This window comes from Halichoerus grypus, chromosome 12 (assembly GCF_964656455.1).
Source record: "Halichoerus grypus chromosome 12, mHalGry1.hap1.1, whole genome shotgun sequence".
Taxonomy (NCBI): Eukaryota; Metazoa; Chordata; class Mammalia; order Carnivora; family Phocidae; genus Halichoerus; species Halichoerus grypus.
In genome coordinates this window covers 17,605,926-17,624,627 of record NC_135723.1, presented here as the reverse complement: position 1 = coordinate 17,624,627, position 18,702 = coordinate 17,605,926, and the positions used below count along the sequence as shown (strand labels likewise).

At 44.4% G+C, this 18,702-nt stretch overlaps 1 protein-coding gene across 1 annotated transcript in view; it reads right to left on the bottom strand.

Moving 5' to 3' along the window:
* Positions 1–18,702, bottom strand: part of LAMB4 (laminin subunit beta 4) — a 116,713-nt gene that overhangs the window by 25,060 nt on the left and 72,951 nt on the right. Inside the window, exons 20-27 of the mRNA XM_078059872.1 lie at positions 14,216–14,393; positions 12,945–13,088; positions 11,487–11,718; positions 10,892–11,049; positions 9,174–9,398; positions 8,352–8,572; positions 3,760–3,856; positions 615–990 (exon numbers count right to left, since the gene is read on the bottom strand). Coding sequence (XP_077915998.1) covers positions 615–990; positions 3,760–3,856; positions 8,352–8,572; positions 9,174–9,398; positions 10,892–11,049; positions 11,487–11,718; positions 12,945–13,088; positions 14,216–14,393 — 1,631 coding nt within the window. The remainder of the gene's footprint in view (positions 1–614; positions 991–3,759; positions 3,857–8,351; positions 8,573–9,173; positions 9,399–10,891; positions 11,050–11,486; positions 11,719–12,944; positions 13,089–14,215; positions 14,394–18,702) is intronic.

Here is an 18,702-nt window from a genome sequence, read left to right as displayed (position 1 = left end):
CAGAGGACAGGTACATAAATGGGCGGGGCTGTACCAGTGAAACCTGATTTACAAAACTAGGTGGTGTGTGGGATTTTGCCTGTGGTCTGATGAGCCCTGGCCCAGACCAACCAACATAATGTCCAGAAATGTTTGATGAATGTTATATAAATATATATAACATATAATAAAAATGACAGTGCATTTTGAGGAACTTCTCACGCTTGCTATATGACTTCACATTAATGTACAGGCTTTTCCAAACAACTGAAGAATTTGGGAAGATTTAGCAACTCTCCCTGACTGCCTGGTTGGAAAAAAAAAATATCTGTATGATAAACGACCCTTTTTCTAATTTTGTATCTTTCAGCTCTGCTGGGTTTGGGCTTTCCAAAATCAAGCTCTTAATGATTGCCTTTTTGTTCTAATCGATGGCATCTGGAAAGATCCCATGTAATCCTAAGTAGGTAAGAAAGAGACAGACAGTCATGATCCCCAGCCTGGACGCTGACTGAAAAATTATTTCCCTAACGTCCACATAGGTACATTTCGAAGATGAAGGCTGCTTTATAAAGCTCCACAGGAGTCAAGGCAGATCAGGAACTTGCAATCTATTGCTGGAGCACAAATCTTACCGAACAGAGTCCTGATAATCCTTGACGGTTAAGAATTCCCCCGATGAGAAAACAGGATGTTTCAGAATCCTTTCTATTTCAGACATGTTCTCTCTGAGGCCTTTGAAGTCGGCCTCGCAGACCAGCACGGGCCCTCTTTTATCTTGCGTGTCAGCAGCCAGCCTCATTAACCCTTGCACCGCTTTGGAGAGGGCAGACACCGTGTGGTCCCAGCGATCAAAGCAGCCGTGACACCGCAGACAGGCAGGGAATTCCTGGCCGTGACCCCGGGCGCAGCGATCGCATCTCGGGCCGCTCATCCCCTCCCGGCAGCGGCACATGCCCGTGTCCTGGTCACAGGCGGGCTTCTGGGCACCTTCCCTGTTGCAGTCACATGCTAAAGCGGAAGACAGAGGGAGCCGAGAATGTCAGTCACTTGGCCTTTTGCTTCTGGCTCGCTCAAGAATCAAGCCCACTCCTCTCCCCTGAGACTCCCCAACGCCCGTTTTTAAGGTGAACGTTTAAAAACCGGTATAATTACAGAGACCTGGGCAATGGCCATTACACACAGCACTCTTCTTTGCGTTCCACTAACAAATCAGTTCATGGTTTCCAGAAGGAAAATACTAGGTGTCGTCTTTAGTGTGAGTGTTCACGTGTGGGCTCCTTTGCCTATACGAGTGAGTAACCTGGACCTAGTGGCGGACGACACACTAGTGTCTGGGGCCACTGCCCCCGTGGGTGACTCAGGCATGCCGGCGACCCTCTAAGAATTCTCGTGACCACACTCTGTCTCAACAAAACCCAGCCTGGGGGCTGCTGACCCATGCTGTTTTCCATTATATAAGGAGAATCAGTCCATCCTCAAAAAAGGGGGGGGAATCACTCCATCATATTTACCCAAAGGAGTTGAAAACTTACGTCTCTACGCAAAAACCTGCAACGGATCTTTATAGCAGCTGTATTTATGATTGCCCAAACCTGGAAACAACCAAGAAGTCCTGCGGTAGGTGAATAGATAAACTGTGGTACAAGGGATATTTTTCAGGGCTAAGAAGAAATGAGCTATCAAGCCATGAAAAGACATGGAGGGACCTTACATGCATATCACCTAGTGAACTAAATCAAACTGAAAAGGCTGTGTACTGTAGGATTCCAACTACCAGACATTCTGGAAAAGGCGAAACTATGGAGACAGTAAAAAGATGAGTGGTTGGCACGGGCTGTGGGGAGAGGGGTGGCCAGAGAGGAACAGGTGGAGCACAGAGGATTTTTAGGGCAGTGAAAATATTCTGTATGATACCGTCATGGTGGATACGTGTCCTTATACATTTGTCCAAACCCACAGAATGGAAAATACCAAGAGTGAACCATAATGTGAACTGCGGACTTTGGTGGTTATGGTGTGTCAGTGTGGATTCCTCAGTTGTAAAAACCGTGCCACTTTCTTGGAGGTGTGGACAATGGGGCTGGCCACGCATGTGTGGGCTGTGGGGATATATAGGAAATCCCTGTACCTTCCTCTCAGTTTTGCTGTGAACCTAAAACTGCTCTAAAAAATCAAGTCCTTTTAAAAAGGGAGACAATTAAATTAATTTTGTCTTAGTTAAAAAAACAAACGAACAGATGCTACATGTAATTCAGTTGAGTAGGTTTTTGATTAAGGCTGAGGATGGAGGACGGACAGAGCTATGGAAGTTACAGCAGTTTCCAGAAGGTCAGGGAATCATTAGCCTACGTCACTGGACTAACTGCAAGGAAAGAGTGATTTAAAAATGCATTTTACAGCTTGAGTAAAAATGCTGATTACAAATAAAAACTGATTAACACGCTAGGCTCCCCAGCTAGATACCATCTGTCCAGCACATTGGCTTTGGCACAGAGGCCTCAGCAGGAACCCCTCAGGGGCAGCACTATGTCAAGTCACCAGCTTATTAATTGCTCTTTTCCAGGAGCGTTAGAGGGGGTCTGTGGCCTGAGTTGATCATTTGCAAAGTTTTCTCTATCAAAGATGAAAGCATTTCAGAAAATGAGATTATTGAAATACGAGAAGGGCACAGAGGAAAGAGGCTCAGACAGATTTTCCAGGAGCCAAAATTGCTCCCTGTTTTTTTTTTTTTAGCTTACCAAAAGATAACCCTGGTTTTTAATGTAGCAATTCCACTTAGAAAACTAAGTGGGACCAGGGAAACCATTGAGGATATGGATTTGAGTGGGGCGAGGAAATGAAGGCCATTTATTTTAGCCACAAAAGCACATTTAGAAAGGAATAGAGAGGAGAAGAGTTATCATGTGTGGCTACGTAGAGGTGACCATAATAAGCCCACCACATCTGATATTTTTTTGGATTGACTTCTTTTGGCAGCGGACTAGAGATTCAAAAATCCCTCCTCCTAGAACTAACCCAGATTCTCAATCTGTGCTGTCCAATATGGACATGGTAAGTAGCCACTTACCATCCAGGGCTACTGAAATTTAAATGAATTGAACATACATTCTTTTCCTCATCTGCACTGGCCACATTACAAGTGCTCATCAGCTCCCAGGCCAGTGACCCCTGCATCCCAGTGGTGCCGATCAGACAATTTCCATCTCTGCAGAAAGTTCTGTTGGACAGTGCTGCTCTAAATCCAGCAATCAGTGCTAAGACATGGGGCGAAAGGCACTAGACCACGAACTCCATGAGATTAGGGGCCTTGCCTTATTTGCTCATGACCTAGCTTACCCAGTAGGCACACTATGAATATCTTAAAATAAATGAATCAGTGAGTATCTGAAAGATCCAGAGTTATGAGCTCCAAGGTGAGGAAACATCCCCTCTGCTGGCTTCCTATGAACCATCTCCCAGCCTGTACCTCCTTCTAGAAGCTGTTTTTGTCAACATGCTTCCAAATAGCAGAAAACTGGCTACAAGTCATGACCTCAGACGTTTGTTCCATTTTAGGGACTTTGAGGAATTGCAATCCAGGCTTCAACACATCTAATATAGCCTAAAGTTTGACACAAATCTTTTTATAAGGCTATAAAAAATATTGTTTTCAAAACTAAGATTACACATTGTGAATTTTCTATCAAATAGAGGAATTTAAAATTCAGCTGGCTCATAGCATGCTCATGGTCGGAGCAGGTGGACGGTCCTCAGGTTTTTAGAATTAGCAATACTTACGAATGCATCGCCCCAGTGGATCACCGTAATAATTTTCCTTGCACCCTCTGCAGTGTTTCCCATCATAGCCGAATTTACACAGACACTGGCCTGTAAGCTGTAAGAACAGTCACGGGTGATGAATTGACAAGATTTATGATCTAAAACAAACAATGTATCTTAATACAAAACAGTTTTCCCTCCAGTGGTTTAGAACATACAGCTGTGCAAAGGCAGAGGAAGGATGATTCCCACGGCCAGCAAACACTCTCGGCAAGACCAAGGCTCAGGAGCTAATGTGTTTTGGCTTAGGGCCCCTGAATATACCACCTGCTTCCTGCTGTTCGAGGACAGGTGGCCCCAAACTGGGAAATATACACAGATGTAAATGAAAACAAAACACATCATGGGAAATGGGCCACATTCTTTTCCTCTACAGTTATTGGATTTAATGCATGACACAGCCAAAGACCTGAACGAATATTCATTGGAATATAATGTTTCCATTATGGAAAATACAATGGAGTTTCTCCCAATTTTACTCAAGAAAACAACATTTTTTTTTTTTTTTTTTTTGCAATCCAAGCTTAATCATTTAATGACAGTTATTTAACTGTGTTTTGGGGGAGAGGGCTGATCTTTTGTGCATCCTCCCAACTGGATCCTTGACCAGCTTTTCTGAAACCTGGGGAAGTTAGAAAATTCACAGGAGAAAAATACAGAAGCAAATCATTATTGTCACGGTCCTAGGTTATACATGACCAAATCTGCTTAAACAACAGCTCCATAAGTAGCTTGATTTATAAAATGACTGGATCTATGCAGCTTCTGCCCATCTTTGGCGTTCGCATTAACTTCTGCTCACACATAAGGAGTTGTGGGGAGCGGGCTGTCCCTGAGGCCTGGCACACTGCTGGTTGTCCTTAACTGTCGGACAATCTTTTCTTCCATGGGTGCAGAGTCTGCTCCTTTGTAACTTGTTCCCGTTGTTCTGAGCCCTGTTGCACAAAACAGGCGGCCTCCCCCTTCCCTCGGACAGTCCCTCTCCCAACTAGAGATGACCATTCTCAATTTGCATTTGCTTCTTTTCTTTGGGCTGATCACCTCTAATTCCTTCAAGCCTTCATCACAGAATAGCGATGGTTCTACCCACTCTCCTGATTGTCTTCCTTCAGACACATACTAGTTTGTCAATATAATGTTTAAAAGGTGGTACTCAGAAATAACAACAATGCTCCTACAGCTGTCTGACCAGTACAGAGGACCATGGGACAGTGACTGGCCTGAACCCGAGCATGGCATTCCCACTAGTCCAGCCTGAACGGACACTGGGTCTTTGGCAGCCTGGCAACCACTGCTGGCTCCCTGGAAACACACAGCGAAAATCCTCAGATGTTTTTCACATGAGCCGGTGCCAGGTTATTACTCCTACCCTGTATTGATGCAATGGATTTTAAAAACCCAATTGCAAAACTTTCACTTTTATCCTGGTAACATTTCACATTCTTCTTTCCGGCCAACAGGACAGGCTGTTGGGATATCTTGTCTCTTGTTCTGTCTTTATCCCATGAGCTTACAACTTTGCCATATCTGCAAATTTGATAATATTTGGGAAGCATGTTTCTCCACCTCCATCTCAACTGTTGATGAAAATATTGGATGGCACATTTGGACCTCTCTGTAATAATGCACCAGGGATGGCCAACTGGCTGACACAGAGACACTTACCAGTGGTGGTTTAAACAGCTGGGAATCTAAATATCCACCTGTCTCTTCTATACTCCAATGAAAGTGTTACCTGATTTTAAAGAGCAATCTTCCCCAAGGAATCCCCAGTGGACCAGACCACCCCAAATACCCTTGTCATCAGGGGGCTCTCTGGTTAAACCAATGCCATCTGACTGTTAGCTTCATAGGCTTCCCTTTGCCTCCATGACTGGACTGTGGTCTTTGTTGAGTCCTGCTACAAATATGCTTCGTAAAAGGTCTACTGGGCACCTGGGTGACTCAGTTGGCTAAACAGCCAACTCTTAATCTCAGCTCAGGTCTTAATCTCAGGGTCGTGAATTCAAGCCCCGTGTTTGGCTCCATACTGGGTGTGGAGCCTACTTAAAAAAAAAAAAAGAAGAAGAAGAAGAAGCAGCTAACAGGTCTAAGAAGCATGCCAGACAGTCATGTCATGAACCTTGGGAGTTCCTCTTGAATTAGGAAGCCAAGTAGTCATGTGGAGATCTACCATTTGTTCCATGGTCGGTGGCAGCAGGTACGAGGAGTGGATGGGGGGATATAAGACAGGTATGGTCATCTAGTGCTCAGATACCATTCTCCAGTAAAAGGAACCAGTGCTCCATAAAGAAATGGCTGATTCAGGGCGCCTGGGTGGCTCAGTTGGTTAAGTGTCTGATTCTTGATTTCGGCTCAGGTCATGATCTCAGCATCATGGGATCAAGCCCTGCATCAGGCTACATGCTGGGCGTGGAGCCTGCTTAAGATTCTCTCTCTTCCTTTCCCTCTGCCCCTCCTCCCACTTCTCTCTCACACACACAAAAAAAAAAAAAAAAAAAAAGAAAAGAAAAAAAAAGAAAAGTAAGAAAGAAAAAGAAAATGGCTTTTCCTAGGATAGGGGCAGGAAATACACCAGATGAGCTTAGAGTATCTTGTCATGCAGAAAGTGCTTAAAAAAATCCCAAAACCCAACAATAATGAGGTATTGAAACCCACTGAAATTGCTCCCAATGACCAAAGCTGGACTAACTTGAACAGCAAAATAAAGTAGTATCAGATTGTAACTTAAAGTATAATATAAATACCCATGACTCCGTATAGGTATTAAAAAATGCTTAATAAATGAAGACATGGGGGACAACAGATAAATCTCCAGTGTGGAAGAATTCTAAATAATTTATGGAGCTACTCTGCCCTCAAGGAAGAAGTGTGAAACTCCCCACTCCTCAAGTACAGATTGTGCATAGTGACTTTCTTCCAAGGAGCACGGTATGGAAAGGAGGATAAAAAGTAACTTTACAAAACAGAACCATGACAAACACTACCTCAGCCAGGTGATAGGGATTAGTGTCAATAGTGATAAATCATGTAAATAGTGTGTAGCCTTGATATGATGTGATGAGAACAGCACTTTCCCTCTGCGGGCTTCTTCCTCAAACCCATAGTCCAAGTCCAATCAGGAGAAAACGTCAGACAAATTTGAATCAGGGGACATTTTCCAAAATCCTCCTCAGAATTGTTAAAGTCATCAAAAATAAGAGAAGTCTGAGAAACGTTACAACGAAGAAGAACCTAAAGAGACAAGATCACTAAATGTAAGGTGGTGTCCTGGATGGGGTCTTGTAACAGAAAAAGGACAATAGGTAAACAACTAAGGAAATCTGAAAAAATTATGGACATTAGTTAATGATAATGTATCAATATTTGTTCATTAAATGTGACAAATCTACCATATTAATGTAAGATGTTGAAAGCAGAGGAAGCTGGGTGTGGGGTCCATCTTCTCTGTACTGTCTTCACAACTTTTCTGGAAATCTATTCCAAAATAAAAAATTTATTAAGGGAAAAAAGGGCGTGGTGAGTGTGTGTGTGTGTGTGTGTGTGTGTGTGTTGGAGCAGGAGGGTTGGAGAGAAAGAAAAAGAAAAAAAGGAGAAAGGAAAACACATTCAGTATATGAGAACTACCTTCAAAAGTTGACTTGCATAAGATTTGACCTTTGAATCAGTTGACTAGTGGAGCTGAAATTGGAGGTGAGCCATGCTTATTATTATTAGTAGTTGGGAAAAGTCCAGCTTCTTAAATTAGCATTTTGATTCCAATTAAACCCTGGTCCCTGTAGTATGGACTGACTCTAAAATTTCTTGTCATTGTTTTACCCTTCCCTCCAATCTCTATTAACGTGGAAAGTGTTTCAAAGAATATATTTATTAAGCCAAATACCCTGATCATGACATGAATAGATTTTTTTCCATACAGATGTCATTATATTCGTTTCAAAAATTCCATGCTCGTTATTTTATTGACTAAAAATCGCATGTGCAGTGAGGTAGCATTAACTGTATATTACGCAGTGCAGACTTGCTCCTAGTATACTACACTGCATCCTTTAGAAACCACTGATGCTGCTCTGGCAAGTAAAGGGACATCTTATTTTACCCATACGTAAAGTGATTGGTGAGCTGTAGGGAATGACAGCTCAATTTCTGAAAATGGAACTGTGGGTTCTGCATGCACCCATTGATTTTCATTTTGGTTAATCATCAATTCTGATTAATGATCAATTTCTTGGAGCTTCCCTGTGATCACACATACAGGGTAGGGAAAGAGAAGTTGTCTCTGTTTTGCTATGCATGAATTCTGACTTCCCCAGTCACAGAGAAGCTTGGAGAAAGCCGAAGGAGGCCAAACTTGACCTTGAGACCCTCGTTTTCTTTTTTAGTGCTTTTCATTCCTTATAAATGCAGACTCTATCCCTGTATAAGGCCAATCCTGTCCAAAAACACTAATTAACAACAGTACATAAGGAAGACATTATTTACAAATTTGGAAACTGCGTCTCCCCCTCCCTTCCCACTCTAGCGCCATAGGTAAGCTCAGAGCATCTTGCCTGGTCACAGTGGCTGCCGTGAGAGGTCCGGGGCTCACAGTCACATGGCTGACATCCTCTGCTGGGGACCAGGTTCCAGTATCCATCTGCACAACGGTCACAGGCCTGGCCTGTGACATTGGGCAGACAAGGGCATGTGCCAGTGTCAGGGTCACAGAGGCAAGCTCCCCGACCAGGGGGACACTCAGCAGGATTCACCCCAGAAGGATGGCAGGAGCACCCTGGGATAATAGAGCCATTGCTGCAGGTAAATTCAGGGACGACCCTGGCATTCCACAAACCACACAAACATTGTATGAATTGCTTCTCCAAAGGGCTCAAGGAAGAGACACCTTACGATATTTCAGATTTATCAAAGAATCTAAGTAGGTTGAACCCATTCAACTCTTTCTGATCGCCTCACATAGCGATTTCATGTGGTTCTGCCGACTATGTTCCGAGAGCTCACAATTAGGATGACTGAAAGCCTCACTTTTTCCACCTGCCACTCACAGTCTGAAAATAGTTTACTACGTTGAGTTGAGTCAACTGAAATAGTTAAATATCTCCTAAAAATGAGCAGTTTACTCCTCCTCCTTTTTTTTTTTTTAGATCATAGACTCAACCCCTTGCCCTCTCCTGCATCAGTGGTTCCCCAACTGATACATTAAAGACACTGGATGAACTGGTCCCAAATTCCTGGAGATTGCACTCAGTGGGTCGGAGGTATAGTCTAGGAATCGGCCTGTTAATACCCCAGCCCTATCCGCAGGCAATCCCGGCACATGCACGCAGGGCCTCGCTCTGCTGCCACGTTCCCCGCCGGGGGCCAGGCAGACTTACTCCTGCAGGTCTGATTGACGGCCGATCCAAAGTAACCCGGTTTGCAGAACTGGCAGTGGGGCCCCTGCGTGTTGTGCAAACACTTCAGGCACTCCCCTGTCAGCCGGCTGCAGGACTCGGGGTCCGTCACATCCGTGTTCTTGTTGCAGGCACATGGCTGGCAAGACGCTCCCGAAATTCTGGGATTTCCGTAGAAACCCGCGGAGCATTCTCCACACTGCTTACCTGAATGGAGGGGAGAGGAAACGGGAAAGAGATGAGAAGTGTGTGTGTGTGTGTGTGTGTGTGTCTGTCTGTCTGTCTGTCTGTCTGTCTCTGTGTCTGTGTGTGATGGGGGGATGGGTGTTGGAGGAGCAGGGAATGGAGACGGATACAGAGAATAATTAGGATCTTCAAGGGATAATGAGATGTCACACACTGGGGATGAAGAAGGAAAAAATGTTCTGAATTAAAACATTCATTTTAATTTATTATCCAGTCAGAGAATACAATGATCATTCAGAACTAAAAAGCCCTTGGTGAGGAATGCATTCTAGTCCTTAAAAAAACTACAGAGTGGTAGGCACAGGATTCTGGATCTTTCTATAACTGGAGTCACCCAAGTGTGCCTCAGGACCCAAAGCCGATCTCAGCCCCAGTTCTCTCTGGGGTACCCCCACCATCACCTGGTTCTGGAGGTGAACCAGCAGCACCCTGAGATGGGGGTCTAGCAGTGAAGATGGTGATAGTGGTTTTCTTGATGTGCGCAGCCTGGAGGGTGTTTTTATCAAGCACTGTGTGGAGAAACCATCCCTTCACGCCTCCACCTGCTACCCTTCCAACCACCGGGGAACGGTGGTCAGCTAGGTGCTCAAACTGTGGGTCTACCCCCCACATTTTGGTTCATCCCATTTAGGAATGCTCTCGTCAGCCAATCATGGTCTCAGTTATTAAACAGTGACCAACCAAGCCAGAGTGGACATGGACAAGAAACTACATGGGAAGACATCAGAATGAAGTAGAGACATAGGCAGCAAAAAAGAAAAAATTAGCCATGTCATTTATTATCATGATGGTAACTATCATTGAAGAAAATAGCAGCACCATATTTTCAAAATATGATTAAATCAAGGTGAAGTCATGTTGTTTCCTTGTTTGCCTTATATGTTTACACTCATGCTTAAACTCTTCAAAATAACATTTTTGGTAGAGCGACAGACACAAATATTGAATTGACTTCTATGGTGTCTGTATGAGGCCCAAATCAGTGCTTCAAGACATCTGAAAAAATAAGTTGTATTTATTAAATATCAGTGAAATTGACTGGTTGGGATTATATAAAGAAAGCATTTGATTAAAATTTTTTACTTTAAATTGCTTATGTTATATGTTACATAAGACATATATATTACTTAATCACCTATGTATCTTACTTAACATGTGATGGTTTTATTTTGAATAAATTATTTTGATTTGAACTCATTTGGTCAGTTAGTTTTCCAGAACTATTTAAAAACAGTAATAGCTCTGAGGAATGAGCTCTTCATTGTCATTGGTTTCTGAGTCATTCAAATCCTTTGTTCAGTAAAGCAGCAAGGTACCAGATTGTGTCTTCTTACCATTAACTTCTATTCAGGACCACTCAATTGTTCAGAGCAGATAAATTATGAACATGGGATCAGTTTTTAGATAGCACTATGGGATAGGAGCAAAACGGCATCATGAACTAGACGGCGTACCTGCATAACCTTGAAGACAATTGCAGATCACATCTGAGCTCCAAGGATGCCGATAACAGGAATGGGCAAAATATTGGCTACTTGAGGGAACGTCTGGACATTGGCAAGGGCGGCAGGACTGTCCTGAAGGAGGATTCCCATAGTAACCATCGATGCATCTGGCAAGACAATTTCTTTTTACCAAACGTTCCCAGGAAAAGCTCACATTAGCCAATGTGGATTTGCTATGCTTGAGGACAGTGCAACTCTCAAAACTCCGTATTTTAGAAGATGCTCGCTTACTCTGTGAAGTAATTTTTTGCTTTACATTGAAAGTCCCAAGGTGTATAGTCATTACACTCAATATAGTAGCAGTGAATTTACGTGTCATATTTCAGGGACATAAAAAGCAAGGTGCCAGGCCAATTAATCAGACATGGTCTGGCTCATCACAAGATCTTGAAGGACACCAAGAATGACGCTCTATCTTCCCCCCACCTCCCATAGCAATCATTCTACACTGAAATACCATTGAGTTTCTACTCAGTGGTCCTTCAGAGAGTGTTGTGACATCGGAACAAAAGAAACAAAATTAAACTACATGTGGATTCTATACCTTTCACAGTGTCTTCCAGTTGTAAAACCCCTGCAATTGAAACACGAGCCTGTCTCTGGATCACAAAGTTCGGCGAACCCATTACAAAGGCAAGGGCGGCAGCTGGGGAATCCAAAGTAGCCTTGCAGGCACCGATCACAACGGCGGCCGGCCACCTCCCCCTGGCAGGAGCACTGTCCCGTTATTTGGTCACATACGGGGCTCTTTGAGCCTTGAGGGTGACAGTGACATTCTAGACAAAGAAAGAGGACATGCTGAGTGGGGGGCAAGTGGTGTGCTGGGGGAATGAGTGACGGTCCTGATTTTGTAGCAGCTGAACTTACTGTTGCATCCCGATCAGGTACATAAAGTGAGTCTGAGAAGCTGGCATGCACGGAGTACCGGGTCAATGTTTGTCACACAATTCCCTCATTCACCCAATAAACAGTACGCTGTGAGCCATCGGGGCTTATAAGTGTTGTTTATACACAGGACCTGAACAAGTAGCGTGTTCTTAGTGACTCGAACTTCTAATTATCAAGTCAAACTTCAAGATTCTAAAAAAATATAAAAACCCCTCTCAGGGTGGTTGGATTTTTCTTTTTCCTCAGTGAGATCATAGAGGCTCAATCCTTCTCTAGAAAATTGTTGAATCCTTGGAGCCAATCTGCCCTACACAAAGACGGGAGGCGGAAGATAGGCTTGCTCCTTTGTGTATACCCCTTTGTGAATCTCAAGCACTTCATTCTTTTTTTTTTTTTTTTTTTTTTTAAGAAAGGGACACAAAAATGATCATGGACCTAAGCACTATGTGCTGGGTTGACAATAACCAGGAAGGTATGCCATCTCTCTGAATCATGACTAAAAAGATATGTTGTTCCTTTACCTGAAAGAATTAACCTATCTGGAGATAACCACCAAAGACAGGTTTCTGTGGGGAACAGTATTTTCACTAATGGCTTACAGCGTGAACAGAGAACTATATCCCCTGAACATGGGAGTCATGGGACTGGATTGCCACCACGTATGGACAAAGACCCATCTAAGCCCATATTAATGTGCCGCTTACAAAATCAGTTCCATGGCTGTTTGCGACCCCAGCATCAGAGAGGCTGATATCCAGGTGGCAGAGCTGTCCCCTTCTTTGACTTCTCAAAGTCAAATTTGTGTGTCCTCCTTGCACCTGGGCCACGCTAATCTCTGTATCATTCCAATGTTAGTCTATGTGCCGTCGAAGCGAGCACCATCACTCATGATTACTAATGGAGCTCTGTATCCATTTGGTGCCCTCTGAACGGATGAATGAAATACGATGGAAAAATTTTCCCATACATTTTATCTACATAGACAGACAGCCTGAGTCATGTCGTCAAATTCCCAGTCCCCTCCTCTTTGAAAGACCCACACTGATTTTCCTGCCTTTGAGACGCCAAGGTTGTGACCATGCAGGTCTTCCCCCATCTGTTTTTTGCTACGTACGGTGACAGCCGTGATGTCCCAAACCGTAGCTTCCTGGTGAGCACCTGTCACAGCAGCGCCCGGCCACGTGAGGCTTGCACCGGCACTGGCCCCCAAGTCGGCTACAGCTGGGCCCCCCCGAGCCCTGAGAGTGACACTTGCAGGCTGTGGGGAGCCAAAGAGGGCAGTTAGAGGTGAAGGAAGCGACAGGGAAGCACCTGGTCCTGTTGGGAGCTTTAGTTCACTTCTCTTTTGTTTGGTACTTCTCTCATCCTCGACTCCTTCATCTGTGAAATGGGAAAAATATAGGATCTACCCCAGGGGATTATAAGGATTAAAGACAAGAATGCCCATGAAGTACTTAGAACTGTGTGGCAGGTAGTAAGTGCTCAATAAACATGACTTAATACACATAGCTTAACAATAAATGTTACTTAACAAGTTAATGAAAGGCTTAAAAGAAATTGTTTTAGTAATTAACTGTTCCAATATAATTAGTATTACTGATATTATTCCTTCAGATCCTGATGATCTATGTTGGTGCTGGACCATCCGTTTGATTTCCCTTCTTCCGTCTCTTTCATGGGGTTGTGGGCACCCTGAAGCCGGAGTCCTGCAGTGTAATGGGAGAAGCCTGTGCCCAGAACTCAGGGACCCCGAGGTCTCACTGGAGTTGTCACTCTATAGCAGCGGTTCTCAACTGGGGGGAGACTTTGTAAACCCCCGCCTCCCGGAACATATGACAAAGTTTGAAGACATTTTTGAATGTCATAGTTGGAGGGAAGGTGCTACTGGCATCGGGTGGGCAGAGGGTAGAGATGCTGCTAAACTTCCTATAGTGCACAGAATAGCCCCCCATGACGACCCCCCACAACAAAGCATTATTCAGCCCCAAATTTCAGGATGAGAAACACAGCCCTAAGGCTTAGTGAAATGGACAAGTTACCTAATGGGTTTGGACCCCAAGAGTCTTGTTCACTGAATGAAAGTTTGAGGATGAAAGAAGTTGTTTAGAGTTCATTCCAGCCCTAAAATTCCAGGATTCCAAGTAAGTATTTTAGGACCATAGTTCCGGTATCCTAGCAGGCAAATGCTACCACAAGGCTCCTTTTTTATACACTTACCGTACTGTGCGTTGGGATTCCAACACATCAACAGACTGTTGTATATCTAAACATTGGGAAATTGTCATTGACATTGATTGTTTGGAGTAGATGCTCAAATAAATTAAATCAATTCATTCACATTCTAAAAAGCTGTCCGTTGGTAGAGCCCACTGGGCCAATACTCACCTACTGCCCCGTCGTGTAGCCTGGCAGACATGCTGACTATCAGCCTCTCACACACCCCGGGGAGCACCTGAGGTCCCGCCTTCGAGGCAATTTCAACACAGTTGTGCAGCTGATACTCATCTAAATCCTGCTTGCTGCAGAAGTTCTCCAATGAATTGATTTGGGGAATCAGACCAAGCTTTTGAAATAATGCAAAAAGAAGACTTAGGTTCATAACTGTCTCCTGTTCAAGATTCTAGTTGTATAAACAATTAGATCTATGAGAAAATGCTTACAACTGAAGATTTTAGGATTTTCATCGTATTTAAGAAATCTTTAAATATTTACATTTATTGACTTGGGACAAAGAAAATAAGACTTTTTTTTTTTTTTACCATCCTTATTATATTTTTAGCTTGCTCATAAATCTGTCTTAGATTTCAAAGACTTTTAACTAGGCTACTTGTGATAAATTCAGGAATTATGGCTTAGCGCATTCCATAGTATTATTGTGGAACTCTAAATCCACAAAACTCTCCTTTTAAATGTTTTGTCCTTTTCAATTCCATATGAACAGTAGTGTCCTACATCAAACTATCTGCCTCTTAGGGAGTCACAGTGTAGATTACCATATAAAGCTCTGAGAAGTCCTGCAAGAAAGGTATTTTTAAACTCAGTGCTTTCATGCTTATTTAACTACTTGGTCCTATATTCAAGTAACACTAACATCCCACAAACTCAATATCTCACAGATGTATTCTGTGAATTGCTGGCTTAGAGCATACAGCTATTAGAGGGGCAAATGCATTGTTCTAAGCTTATTCTCAAAGAGGGATCATCTACAGTTTGATAACCTATGTGAAGAAAAGCCATACAGTTATATTTCTTGAGAAGATTTTACCTATGTTATAACCTATTACCATTTTAAATGTTTTTCAGTGGCATGGCTGATGCAGTGGAGAACATGTTGGTATAAGAGAATCGGTCACACCAAGTTGGTCAGCACTGAAATTAAGATTTAATTCAGCAGGTCAAGTTAAAAGAGAGAACCAGGGGGCCCAGATAAATGTCCCCTGGCCTTCTTGTTTTGTCCATACTGAACCTTGTTCCCATGGTCCTTTGCTTCAAGGACCCTTTCAACCATCCCCTCCCCCCACGCCCATCCACACCCCCGGTCCTTCTCTCTTTGCCCTTTGACACGCCAGGGGTGGAATCTCAGCCCCGGATGCCCATTTCACAGTGTCTCCATGCCTCAAACCACTATCCTCATTCTCCCTGCACTCCCGGATGGACCACTCACTGCCCCTTCCTCCTCTGGCTTCCCAGAGGAAATGGAGCCTCCCGCTTCCTGCCTCCCAAACTCCGGGCGCACAGGTACTACCCCTGTCCCTGGCTCGGCGCTTACGAAGAAGTGTCCCAGGGGAAGGGATGTCTGCCACTGTGCCCTCTGCCCTCAGGAAACTTCTCTGTGGATTATACTTTCTTTCTTTAATCTCTTCCTTTCAACTGGCATTTCAATGTGCTGAAATCTCTCCCACCCGTAAAATCACCTCCCTGGTCTCATATATTCCTCCTGCCACTGCCCCCGTCTCTGCCCTTTGACCCCTTGATAGCTACAGTTCTTGCAACACTGTTTCCTCGCTACCCTCACTGGCCCTCCCGCATTTACTCTTCACGCCAATGCTGCGCCTCTCCTTCCACCCATCCCTCAATGTTGGGGTCCTCGGGGTTCTCTCATCAGCCCCTCCCTTACTCCACACCCCACTTCCAGGCGACCTTGTGCCTTCAGTTACCGTCAGTATAGATTGCCGACATCTCGACCCAGGCCTCCTGCCCACATCTCAGTTACGGGCTCCAGATCTGCACAGACAAGCTTACTGGTCATCCCACAGGCACTGCAAACCAACACACCTGAAACCCGCTTTCCTCCCTGAGCCTGTTGGCAGGAGAGTGTCAGCATCTGCCAAGCTACTCAGTGTAGAAGACTGAAGAAGGTCATCTCTGATACTTGCCTCTTCGCCATCAACACTGCCCACTGCCCCACACATCAAGTCAGTCACAAGCCTGGTCCATCTAAGCTCTCAAATGTGTCTAGGATGCATTTATGTCTCTTCACCCCCCTGTCACTGCTCTAATGGAGGCCATCCAGATCACCACGGTGGCAGCCCAACAGATGTCCCATCTTCCACTCTTTTTCCCCTTCCCCCGTGAGTTTTCTACCCTGTAGTCACAGTGATTCCTTAAAAGGCAGTTTGTTCAGATAACCCCTCCTTCAAACCTTCAGTGGCTTCTTTCTCTTACCCCCGTGTCCCCCCTGCCCCCCAACCTCCTGGCTCAGTGGTTCTCAATATGGGAGGCACCATCCCCTAAGGGGCATTTTGGAATTCCCAGGGGTAGTTTTGGTTGTCATGGCCATCGGATGAGGTGTGTTACTGGCTTTTAAATCCCTGATGTTTTGACACAAAGGAAAATCAGCCCATGTTTCACCGAACACCCATGCAGGAGAAATCTTTGTTTATGATTATAAGGTGAGAAAGCCTTATTCTCTGTTTTAAAAACATGACTGCAACATGTTTGCAACACTCCTGCTTTCATGGCTGTCTCACACTGAGGGATTCTACACCTTTCAGCATGTCCCTGTCTCCTCTGTCTGCAGTGTATTCATGCCAGTGCGCAAACATATTGAAGTACATAATGTTCCCCTATAAATTACTTTCCTTTTATGTATCTTTGTATTCACACATTACATCGACATTCTTTGGAAGGTATGTATGAAGGTAGGCTATGATGCCCATGAATTGCATTTCAAATCAGTAAAGAGTGTTACAAAACATTTGCAATAAAAAGAGGAGGTTGGGTCAGGTGATGCTGAGGATCACTGCTCCAGGCACCCCAAGCTTTTCTGTTCGGTGACCTGCCACCTTTTCCGGTAGCTCTCAGACCACACTGTCATTTCCCGTGTAACTGTCTGCATCCCCCCTTTAGAGAGGAAGCCCCGGCATGTCAGTGCTTGTCTCGTTCACACCTGTGCCTACCACAGTGTCTAATTCACAGTAGCTACTTCATAAATATTTGCTCAATGAAGACGTATACACACTTGTCTAGTGTGGTCTCTTCAAGTTGATACCAAAATGACTATACCAAGTGAAGAGAGATGCAGAAGGAAGCCGGACAGGCTAGGGTTGGGGATGAAGGCAGCCAACCAGAGGTTCGTTATCTATAGTTACTGGTCTGAGGCAGTTTCGAGGAGGCCAGTCCTGGCACCAAACTGATGGGCCAGATGGTAAGAGTCCCTGTCAAGCTATAGGATTTTGTAACTCACTTCTTCTAGAAACTTCTAAAGACTTTGTTTACCAAGTGTAGTCCATCCCATGGTTTAAAAGAATGGCAGTTTTATATTCTAGAATGGCTAATATACTTTTGACTCTAAACACATTTTCATGGAAGCATATATCATGAAATAGGGTGACTGAAGGAAATTTGTGACTGTCTCACTAGGCTTGCCAAACAAAAGCTATTTCTGCAGACGGAGCATCCAGGGTTGACCAAAGCTTTCATCCGGGCTTCTTGGTAGTGCATCCTGGTCTTAGATATAAATGTTAATCTGGCTGTAGGAGAAAAATGAACTTTGAAAGGGCCAGGGCTCAGGCAGTCAAGCATCTTCCCAGAGCTGCAATATTGGTGGTGTGGAAATAACTGCATTAGTCTGTAATCAGAAAATGTGCATTGGCTTTCTCCTATGGACATCCGGGGTCAGGGACTCAAAGGGACACTGTAGGTGCCCTGCCCGGATCGCCCCGTTCACCAGCTGCTGTGGTATTGGCACTAAAGTCTCACAGCTGTCCCTTTCTCCAGAAACTTGGACTCAGCCAACTTGCCCGGAAGTGAACACACTCCCTGGGGGGCGGGTGGGGTGGATGACTTGGGTGCACACAGGCTCCACCGCTTGGCCTCGAGGTGCAACCAGCTCGGTGGTACAAGTACGTTCCCAAGCCCCCTGTGGGATCAGCTACACTTCAGCGCAGATCACATCCTTGCTCTGTTCTTTCCCCTGTCCCCCGCGCCTCTTCTCCCACAAGCACACCCTCAATAAATCAGGGGGACCTAAGTCCCTGTCTCAGCTCCAGCTTCTGGGGAATCTGACCCGAAAGAGGGATCTAGCCTCTCTTCTGAGGTTCTGACACTTTGCGAAGATCAGGCTGCTGTCCTAATTTTCATTCAGGTTTCATGGTTTTTGTAGCTATATGTAAGAGATGATTGCTTGAAAACTGATCAAATGGAAATATTTTTCAGTTAATTTCAAATTACCCATTTGTATTATGTATCTATCAAATATCACTGCAATGATTTTATTAACACGTCCGTCTTCTGTATCAGACTGAGAATTATTTGAGGGAAGGGACCACAGCTTACACCCCGGGAACCAGCACAGTATCAGCCCATGTATGCTCAGCAAATGGGTGATGAATGAATAATTTGCATGGATGCATGAAATACAGCATCAAGTC